This window comes from Schistocerca gregaria, chromosome 2, assembly GCF_023897955.1.
Source record: "Schistocerca gregaria isolate iqSchGreg1 chromosome 2, iqSchGreg1.2, whole genome shotgun sequence".
Classification (NCBI taxonomy): domain Eukaryota; kingdom Metazoa; phylum Arthropoda; class Insecta; order Orthoptera; family Acrididae; genus Schistocerca; species Schistocerca gregaria.
Window position 1 is genome coordinate 929,055,154 of NC_064921.1, and position 11,143 is coordinate 929,066,296.

The window sequence follows — 11,143 nt, forward strand, 5'->3', positions numbered from 1 at the left end:
TCCTGAGATGGGCCAGCAACTGCCTCTTCACTCATTTTGATAATGTTTAGCACAACTGCACAATAAAAACACGCAGAACAGTACAGCGCAAAACAATAACGAAGCAGACGACAATGGCTACCTTGTACAACAGTCAGCTACGTAATATTGGCAGCAGTGCCTACCGAAGCCTCCCGACGTTTACCGACTTCTACCGATTCAGCACTAGGGAGAGGTGTGCCATCTAAAAGTTTACACACTGTACAATGGTGGCAATAGAACCATTCTGCAGTCAGCTTAAAATGCTGGTTCTCTAAATTTTCTTAATTGTGTCCTGTGAAAAATACATTGTCTTACCTCCAGGGATCCCCATGAGAGTCCACGAACATCTCCATCATAACCTTGTGCTGATCGAACCTACCGATAACAAATCTAGCAGCCCACTTCTGAATTGCTTCGATGTCTTCCTTTAATCTGACCCGGTGAGGATCCAAAATAGAATGGGCCACACTAGTGTTCTGTATATGGTCTCTTTTATGGAGGAATCACCATTTTCTAAATTTTTTCCAGTAAACCAGCCAACCACTCTCCTTTCCCACTACAGTCCATACATGCTCATTCTATTGTATATCACTTCATAGTGTTGCCCTTAGGTATTTAATGGACATGACTGTGTCAAGCAGCAAACTGCTAATCCTAATATCTGAACATTACAGAATTGTTTTTCCTACTCACATGAATTAACTTATCATTTTCTACATTTAGAGCTAGCTGCCGTTTGCCCAGTCATCCAGAAATTTTGTCTTTTCTTGTATCATCTTACAGTCACTCAACAGATGACATCTGCCTGTACCCAACAGCATCATCTGCAAACAGCAGTAAATTGTTGCTCACCCACTTCGTCAAATCATTTATGCATGTAGAGAATAAGAGCAGTCCTAATACACTCCCGTGAGGCATTCTTGATGATACCCCTGTCTCTGAATGCACGCTGACGAGGACAATGCACTGGTGTTCCATTGCTTATGAAGTCCTTTAGCCATTTGTATATCTGGAAACGTATTCTGTATGCTCGTACGTTCATGAACAGTCTGCAGAGGACACCATGTCGATTGCTTTCTGGAAGTTTAGGAATATGCAATCCGCCTGTTGCCTTTTATCAATGTCACAGGATGTCGTGTGAGAAATGGGCAAGCTAAGTTCCACACGAGTGACACTTTCTGCAACCATGCTGAGTTGTGGACAGAAGAGCTTTCTTGTCTCAAGGAAATGCATTATATTTGAACTGAGGATATGTGTAAGAATTGTGAAGCTAACCCGTGTTAAGGGTACTGGTCTGTAACTTTGTGGATCTGTGCATTTATTCTTCTTACGTACAGGAGTCACGTGAACTTTTTCTCAATCACTTGAGTCTTTTTGCTGGGTGAGATACACGTGATAAATGCTAGAGAAGTACAGGGATGATGCCTTAGTGTACTCCCTGCAAACCTGAATTAGGGTTGCATTAAGATCTGGTGACTTATTTGTTTACAACAATTCCAATTGCTTCTATATGCCAGGGATACCTATTATCACGTCCTCCATATGAGATTCTGTGTAACAGTCAAACAACAGTATGTCTCAACGGTCCTCCCGTGTGTATGATTTCTTAACTAAGATGTTAAAAAAATTCAACTTTCCTTTTGCTATCTTCCATTGCTACACCAGACTGTTCAATGTGGGACCGGCCAAAAGGCTTTGATCTGCTTAGTGATTTTATGTAGTACCAGAATTATCTTGGGTAATAGGCAAGGCCTTTTGTGAAGTACGACAGCCATGTAATTGAGTCTGCTTACGTGTATCCCCGACAGTTGCAGTGGGCTGGGTGTGGCAGCTTTACAGGTCTACCTCAACCAACAACATAATGTCATTTTGTAAATGTGTGTATGGCAACTCCTTAGTGTTGTCAAGCTCTGTACACAGTTACAGTTTTCACCAGCTGCCGTTACCGCTTCCCAGATGAAAGATGGCAACAGCACTATTAGCTGTTGGAGTCTTCTTACTCTACCTCGGCTATAGCTGTACCCTTCATGCATTAATCTTTTTCCTGGTGCTTGGATCTCTATAAACAACTTTGTCTATTGTCATTTTTGCTTTCTTTTTTGAACAGAGTTGTGATGTTTCTGGTTCCACAGCATTTTCTGAATTTTGTTATTAATCCACAGTGGGTCATTGTTATCATTAGTCCACTTACTTGGCACATACTTCTCCAGAGCGTCATTTACAATCTGTTTAGACTTTGCCCATAACCAATCGAAGTTCATCATACTGGAACTAAATATTGGCCATCCAATATCTATTGGGATGCAGATATCTACTTATTTTTCTTTCTTCAAAAAATACTTTCCTAGCTTTCTTGATATATTAATTAGCTTTAATAACCATTGTCGATACAGTGCAGTGATCATAATTCTTCTCTGTATAGGTAAATCCAAATGAAGTGGTCCAATAAAAATTAAGTTGGTTGCTTGACCATTTTTAATATTTTAATTTTTTATATGTGATTACCTTATAATTGAAAAGTTCAGAACAGTTTTTAAGAAGATTTTACCTTTCACATTTACTGAATGGTGGCCATTTTTGTTTGTAAGCGCGCGACGATGTTTCGGTTTGGAGATGTTAGCGAAAATATGAATATCTCTGAACTGGTATAAGTTACAACATTGTCTATTACACAAAATACCCTACATTCAAAAATAACCAGTCAAAATTACCTCCCAAAGTTTGCTACACAAATTTTCGAAAATCCACTTTTTAGGCCCAAAAATATCAAACAAGGAGTGATTTATGAGATTCTATCTTTTTTCCTATAGTTCGGTATCAAACACTACTGGCCTCGTATAGAGCAAGAACACTTATAAATGTTTCCTGAAATTTTTTACGAATTTTTGAAATTTGAAAATTTTCATTTTTTGTAATGTTTGTGGTTAGTTATCTCAGGTGGGACTGAATATAAAAATATGATTTTTGCATAGTCTATACATCTATATGATAGCTACATTCAGTGAAACACGCTACTAAGTACTAATACAAAGCATCGACCGAAATGGCGCCAAAAAGATCGCAAGCAGAATGTGCGTCACATGTCACATGATCGGGTTTTGCCACTGACATATGAAATACGCTGAGCACGGGCTTCCCGAGCCAGTGCAAACTGTGAAACCACATAACGGAAAATGATGCGTCTACATCCAGTCACTTAAACATTATAAAGAGGTAAATAATTGACCAGGGTTCCAAAAATATGAGCATTACAAGGGAGGAAACTGTAATATAGAGGAAACGCAGTAAAGAGGAAAATTTAACATTGTTTATATGTGCCTTTAGTCGAGACCGAAAAAAACGGACGTAACATAGAGGAAAACATTATATGGAGGAACGTTATAAAGAGGTTTCACTGCACTGTAAAATTTTTGACATTGATATCTGACTGTGAACAAAGATGTGAATTTTTGAAAATGAGAAGATAATTCACATTACTCTTAAACTGATCTTATGGCTGTTGCCTATTCATGTGTTACATTGGCGGGACATAATCAATTATTATTGAAGTAAGGTACTGAATTATATACAAAAAGTAGATACATCACTGAAATAATTATTCAATTAACATCCTTTGAGGTGCGACTGTTCCTAAACCTGGCGTGAATGTTAAGAACACTTATTTCTTCAGACAGCTATTGTGATATAGAATAAGACCTCCTAGCACTGGAAGTTTCCTTAAAACATTTTTCAATGCTATCCAAACTTTGTCACTAGATTTCTTGAATGATGTTCTTGGGCCAGCAGGATGGTAAAAATGCACAAAAGCATCATTGTTTTCCAACCTTATTCTTTCAATCTCTGCAAGCCACCACCGTCCAAGGTGCAAGAAAGTGCCATTCAGCCTCCAACCTAAAGTCTACTTCGTAGTTGCAAAGATTTGAAAAATTCTTTTTCTTCTTATACTGACTACCATTTCCATCTGAAACGTATATCAGCTTCTCAACCATGGGAAAAAGTTTCTTTTATGTCATTTATTATATACTTTTGAACACATTTACAGCCAAAGTGTTGTGCTCCAAGTAGTCACTTAGAATGCAAATTGAAGAACTGCAAACTTCATCTTCTTATTTTTTAAAGTAGAGAATAAATGGATGCACTGTTGCCTGGACATTGACCCAGTGGTACCCTTGTATTGCATCCTGAATCACAAATGTAAAATTTTCTGCAAAATCAACTAGCACTATGCATTCAGTTTCATGAAGTCGTGCTTTTTTTGTCCCTCAAAAACTTACTTTGGATTTTAGAAATGTAGTGGGGACCTGAGTTTTTGCAAGTTAGCAGTTAGAAAGATTCCAAGTTATCCTGAGATTTAACCACTGTTATGCCCTATCAGTTGTGACTCACTGTTTGAAGGTAATACTGTCTGGCATTTCCCCATCATATTCGTGATACAATTCAATAACGGTTTCCTTACCAGGGCATTTATTACACAAACTCATCATGCAGTCATAAATGTTAGTGTCAGACACCTATAAATCTAGTAACTCATTGTAGTTAAGATCACTGAGTTTTGCACCCACAGTCATCTGTTTGACATTTTGATGATATAAACAAACACGTAAGGAGTGTGGCCCTGAGGATCCAGCCAGAATACACCATTTAGGGCAGAGGTCACAAAATTTTGACCTTCCAGTTTTGCATTCAGGATGAGAATTTTTGAAGCTACATAAAGTTGATTTAAATTTGACAACACTAGTCATTTCTGCTTTGTTACTTTAAATCCATTTATAACAAATCTTTTGCTGTCTTTGCAACCTGGGCACATTCTACTGCTTTCATTATTTTCAAAACTGCTGGATCTTTATTTCTTCACGTATACCTACTCCTTTCTTATTTCCTAAAACTGGAAGAATGCCTTGCTCTTTCACTAATTTTTGGGTTAGTTTAACCAAACGGTGAGGAAACGTTGAATTCATGACCTGAATGAAGTCCAGTATGGACTCGGAATGTATGCCCAAGCTCTCTCCTGAGCATCACTTTTTCTTTAATGTTTACTTGAATTCTATTTGTTTTCTTATTTTAGGATAAAAATTTTTGGTTTCATTTCTCACTCAAAACAGATGCTCATACGTCTTGTGTTAACACATCTGACATAAATATGTTGCATTTTTATAGAATTAAATACATGACTCAACTTGCCCCCACCTACCAACCCATTCTGGAGTTGCTTGTGTAGAATTTTTTTAAACAGGTTTTGAGTTAATCAAATCTGCAAACTGTTTTACGGAATGAAATATCTTAATACCTGTCATGAAAGTGAACACTACCTACTGCAAACCTATGGCATTTATTGTCCACATGTTGGTAATAAAAAAAGCAATCAAATAAAGAAATGATTTACATGTATTTTAATCTTCATAACCTTTTTTTTCTGTCTAAGCCATTAGTCCAGTGTACCTCTTTTTTTTTTTTTTTTTTTTTTTTTACCATCATTACTTTCATTTGTAAGCCTAGTGCCAGTTCTTTCTTCTTGGAAGCCTCACATTTTGTTAATAGTCATCCATAGTATTGAATGTGGAGCACTTTCTGAAGCTTTTCATCATGGGCTCATTTGAGATTCTTCTCCAGGCAGTGAGAATCCACTGTCCCATCACAGGCAGTAGTGTGTTGGCCTTTCTTTAAACCAGGACAAGCGGAACTCTTAGACAGTCACACTCTGTATCTATATTGGGATACTAAGTATGAAAATAGTTCTAGTTCCAATGACTGATGTTTGAGGAAGACCACTGTTCTGTAATCAAATAATCAACTTAATCAGTAACCTCCCAGTAAGCTGTTACAGAAATAAGGAAAAATAGTTGCCAAAAGTACACAAATACAGGGGATGAACAGTTTCGAGCTGTACATTATGTCAGTTTTATTAGAGTTGAAACTATTGGTTGATTAAGATTATTACTGGAATGGAGTTAATTCCTCATAAATCATGTATTCTCACATGACTGTTCAGATCAACATTGAGATAATGTTCTACATTTAGTGTTTAGGAGATCGTAACTCAACTGAAGTGCCCCCCCCCCCTCACCCACCCTGTTCTCTGTAACTCTCTCTATTTATCTGTGTCATGAATTTTTTGGGTTTATTGTATTTAGTAAACCACCATTAGTTAGCTACAGACTAATGATGTTATTGATTTCAATTTCCAGGGCACAGGAGAAATGTTTCAGGTTTGTGTTGGTCAATTGACTGCAGAGCAGCAGCAAGCACTACACCAGGTGCTCAGTGGAGCCTAGTGACTGCCTCCAGGTGCCACTACTGTTGCACGTGAACACATTTATTTTACATAAAACTTCTGAATCTTGAAATGAATTACACAGGAAAATTTAAATTAGTTTGCTTCTCACATTTTAAAATTCATGTTTTGTTGTTGCACTCTGTGATAATTGAAAATATCTGTTTTCCAAACAATGTGTTAAAATTACTGTATTTAATTTTTTTTCTGGAAAGTGTGTCAGCAACATTTAGTACTTCATGCTGAAGCTCTAGTGCATCTGCTTGAGTTTTCCATTCCCTGATGTCTTTCAACCTGCCTTATGCTGCCTTGTTTCTTTGGAGCTCAGATTTTATTTAAAGAGAATTTTGTAGCATGAGTTTGCTTATTTCACCTCTTGTAATGTGTATTGGTGTTACTATTCAAAGTTGACGGCTTTTGTTGCAAAGCGACCAACAGATACAATACTGGTGACCATATTTTATATAAAATAATTTTACAATATAATTAATAAATAGTCCCTACATTTCACACATCATTTGAAGTCATATTAAAAATTTAATGTAAATAGTAAATGCTCATTCATTTTGGAGGATGTTGACAAAATTGGCTTTCGAAGCATTGTAATGTGACTTCTTAATGATTTGTGGGGTAATTATTAGGGAATTATGTAAATATTAATTGTAATCTGATGACAGATTTGCTATAGAATGTGTAAAAGAATAATGTATTATTACATACGTTGAAATTCATATACATAAACAAATACATGAATAATGTTACAATCTGTGATAGTCACGTGACTAAAATCGCTTAAGTTAGTGGCATGGCTTGAGGTTTGTTCCCATGCCCCCTTGTATTTTGCTTGGAGTCCATTTAAGGGAGTGATTTGAATTTATAAAAGTCTGAACTATATACTTATGCTATATCATTTCTTTGGGCTTTTCTACACTGACACTTTCAACCTGTGTAGCTTGTGTAAAATTGTGCAAACAGATTTGTTGTTCAACTGTTAAGCTGTTTAAAATTTGTTTTAAAATTTTGGCCCAAAGGAGACATTACATTGCTACTAAAGCTTACAAAATATAATTCACATGCTTCATTGTGGATGATTTATTATTCCAATATTTGGAAACTGTATTGCCAATGTTATATAGCTTTGGCACAAGACTGCTTTATTATTGCATCACTGTAGGACATTGTGGATATTTATTTTAAGACTTTAATAAATGAATCTGCGCTATGTTTTGCCTCTTGTATGGAAAAGTGACAGTGCTGAAAAAGAGATAAGTAATCACACCCCCGTTTATAATTCAATTATGAAAGTCTACTTGGAGTAATAGAAGTGTTTATGACCTCATGACATGGACAACTTCGAAAAACCTAAATTTAAGAAACCAAAATTTTAATATGCCCATGTGCTACATGTACTATTAAGAAAAATGTGGTGGATAATATAACATTGTCTCTTGATAATAGACGTTAGCTGGATCATATCTGTGTATGGTTTATACATGATGGTCCAAGAATTGCATTGGTCCAGAAGAAATGATACTGCTCTTGTTTATGAAAAGCAGAATTTGTGATAATACCATGTCGTCCTTTTAAAGCATGGGAAATAAAAACAGAAATGACGTTTAATTTGTTGCTTTTCCACTCAAGCTGCAAATGGTCCAAACACTAAGAGGCCTATAACTATGTTACTAATGACTGCAGTTGTTAAATTCTCCATGATTCTATTTGGCCAATGACAGATGTAGCCCCCCCCCCCCCCATCTCTCTCTCTCTCTCTCTCTCTCTCTCTCTCTCTCTCTCTCTCTCTCTCTCTCTCTCTCTCTCTCTCTCGTTCTGTCTCATATATTTGGTTATTGAAAGTAACACCATATTATGGAATCAAAAATTTTGGTTACTTCTGTTACTGCAAACCTTCAACAAATGCATGTGTCAGAACAGTTAAGCAATGTAAAAACTTTTTATGAGAGTTACTGAACAAATAATATATCCACTGTTTACTGATCTACTTCATAATAAAGTTTAATTTTTGATTAGCTGCTTATACTATCACTTACAGCATCCGTACATAGACAGCATTTGCAACATCCAGTGTTTCCACTCCCTTTTTTTATATGATTTTCAGCACAAATTTTGATTGCATCATGATAATGTATAAAGTCTGAAACATGAATTATTTTACTTCATGTGGATAGAGTGATTGTATATAACTTAGTGGAAGATAAGCCCCAGCCTCTCCCAGCTCAGTATTTAAATCGCTACACACCACACACACACACACACACACACACACACACACACACACACACACACACACACACACAAATCATGTATACTTTCTCAAAACTATCTGGGAAATTGTTAACATAATTACCAGGTGTACATGTATGAAATGCGAATCGCCCCGCCCCCCCCCAAAAAAAACACATTAAATTCAGAAGAATGATAAATAGTGCTTTATTAAAAGTGTTCTCCATCATTTGTTATACATTTTCCCCATATTTCGGGCAATTTGTGAATACCAAGCCAGTAAAAATGTTCCTTTTGCTGCGAAACATCTATCCACATCTTCATTCAAACCAGAGTATTGCTCAGCAAATGCATGACCCGTCAATGCAAACAAGTGGTAATCAGGAGCAGAGCCAAGTTTGGTGAATAAGCACCATGGGGTACAACTTCCCAGCTGAATACTTCCAGTGTGTCATGAACTGGTTTTGCCATATGTGAAGGAGCGTTGTCACAAAGAAAAATTACTTTTGTGTTGCTTCTTTCGGTATTGTGTGGGATTCCCCCCCCCCCCCCCCCCGCCCCCCCCTTCCTAAACAGTGAGCGGTTCAGATCAGTCAGTTGTCGTTTGTAAAGTTTAATACTAACCATTTCCCCAGGTTTTAACAGTTCATAATAGAACATGACCCTCCAAACACAGAGTATTGTCTCTCTGCCAAAGAAATTCAGTCTTGCAGTCAATGTGAATGGTATGCCTTGGTCTACCCATGATTTTTTTGCGCTTGAGATTCTCAAAGTGAATATACTTTTCATACCTTGTAACTATACGGTGCTAAAATGACTTCCTTTTGTACCGAGTGAACAAATTGTCACACTTTTTGCCCTTTTCCATTTGCCTGTTGTTCAATGTGTGTGGTATTCATCTACATTCATAATGAGTTTCTGTGTTTGTGAATCATCTTTGTTCAAAAATTGCTTCCAATTCCACATAATTTTTTTTCTATATATTTATTTTGGCCTTTTTCCACATTCCTTGCCACAACATTGAAGTCACCATTTTTGAAATACCAAAACTACTGTCCACACGTATCTTGCGATGGAACATGTTCACCATAAGCTTCTCAAAGTAATCGTATGATTCAGCAGCAGTTTTCTTCAAATGGAAACAAAAAATTAATGTTCGCGAATGCTCTTTGTTCAGTATAATTTTCGACATACTGAACGTCACAAAACAACACTATACATACACTTTTTCACTTATTACTCGTGTGCATCTGACACTTGTTGATGACACAACAAAAAGGCGCAGTGTCAAATCTTTAGAGCTCAGTCAGCATTGGTGCAAGATTTGTTGGCTGAAATCAGCACTTCATACTAGTAGAACATGTACAGTATGCCACATAATAATACAAATTTTATAGATTTAAAATGTAAATATTTTGAAGAATATTTGGTGGTAATTGCAAAAACAATAGTAGAATGTAGGAAGTATTTATCTGTTAAGAGTACTTTGGTGCTGGGTTTAACATTTGCAGAAAGCTCTTAATATTTCAGTAAGCAAACTCTCAAAATATTCATCTCTCTTGACCAATTGATAATTCAATTTGAAGTACAACAGCATCTCAAGTTATCTCAATTACCTTGTTGTTTATCTTTTATAATTAATTTAAAATCATTTCTTTAAAGTTTGAAGATAATTGTTTGTAATGTATGCTATTGGCCATTGAAATTGCAGTACCTGGAAGGGACCAGACAACTAACATCAAATTGACATGAAGTGTATTACATGCTTGTGTAAGCAATTTATTACTATTTGGGGTCACCTACATCCTTTATAGAAGGAAAACAAACACTCTCATTCAAAACTCCCATTTAACCGTTGGTGTGTTGTGAGAATATTGTGTTACGCTTTGTTGCATGGTATTGTTGCTGGTGTTTGGGATCCCTTGACTGTCAAGTAAATACAGAATTGTTGGGTTCAGGAGTGCCATACGAGACGCCACACAGAATCTCAGTGGCCCTGTGTGACTTAGGCTCAAGAGGACAGATATTGTTCATTCTGCCGTGCATGATCAGGCGGCCGTGTCACACACTGTAAGTCAGAAAATAGGCTGGTTTGCAGCGGTAATAGTTGGAGTACAACAAATTGTCAACCTAGGGACCACTGTTGCAGTTTCCCTTGATGTGGCAGCAGACAGTGTTCGCCAACAGTGTCATCACACAGTCACAGCATTTGGTGTGATGGTACAGAATGCAATCTTATATTTCTGACATGTAATTGGTTATCTTCAAGGTTTCCATGACAGTCTTTCAACAAAATAATGTAAAACCTCATGTTGCCCATGCTGTTGTGATACACCTCAATATAGAAGGCATTTGTTGCATTGGCCAGCATGTTCCAGATCTCATACCACTGAAAACATATGAGATTCGGGGACACTAACATATCAGCCTCTGATGAACTCCTGGCACAGAGGTGAAGCAACATAGAATGACAGATTACCTATTATGCTGTAGGAACAGACTAAGTAAAATTTAATTATTTGCTATCATCCTGGTGTTGCAATTTTGATGGCCAGCTGTATACTTTTGTAAAATAGTGTTTCCATTACATAACAAACGTGTGGCTTTTCT

At 36.7% G+C, this 11,143-nt stretch overlaps 1 protein-coding gene across 2 annotated transcripts in view; it reads left to right on the forward strand.

Annotated features, from left to right (window-relative positions):
• The window catches only part of LOC126335361 (importin-5), a 156,844-nt gene extending 148,525 nt beyond the window's left edge, over positions 1-8,319 (forward strand). For both annotated transcript variants that reach the window (XM_049998552.1, XM_049998551.1), the window contains one exon: positions 6,207-8,319. In XM_049998552.1, coding sequence (XP_049854509.1) covers positions 6,207-6,293 — 87 coding nt within the window. In that variant the 3' untranslated portion in view covers positions 6,294-8,319. The remainder of the gene's footprint in view (positions 1-6,206) is intronic.
• The last annotated feature ends 2,824 nt before the right edge of the window (positions 8,320-11,143 follow it).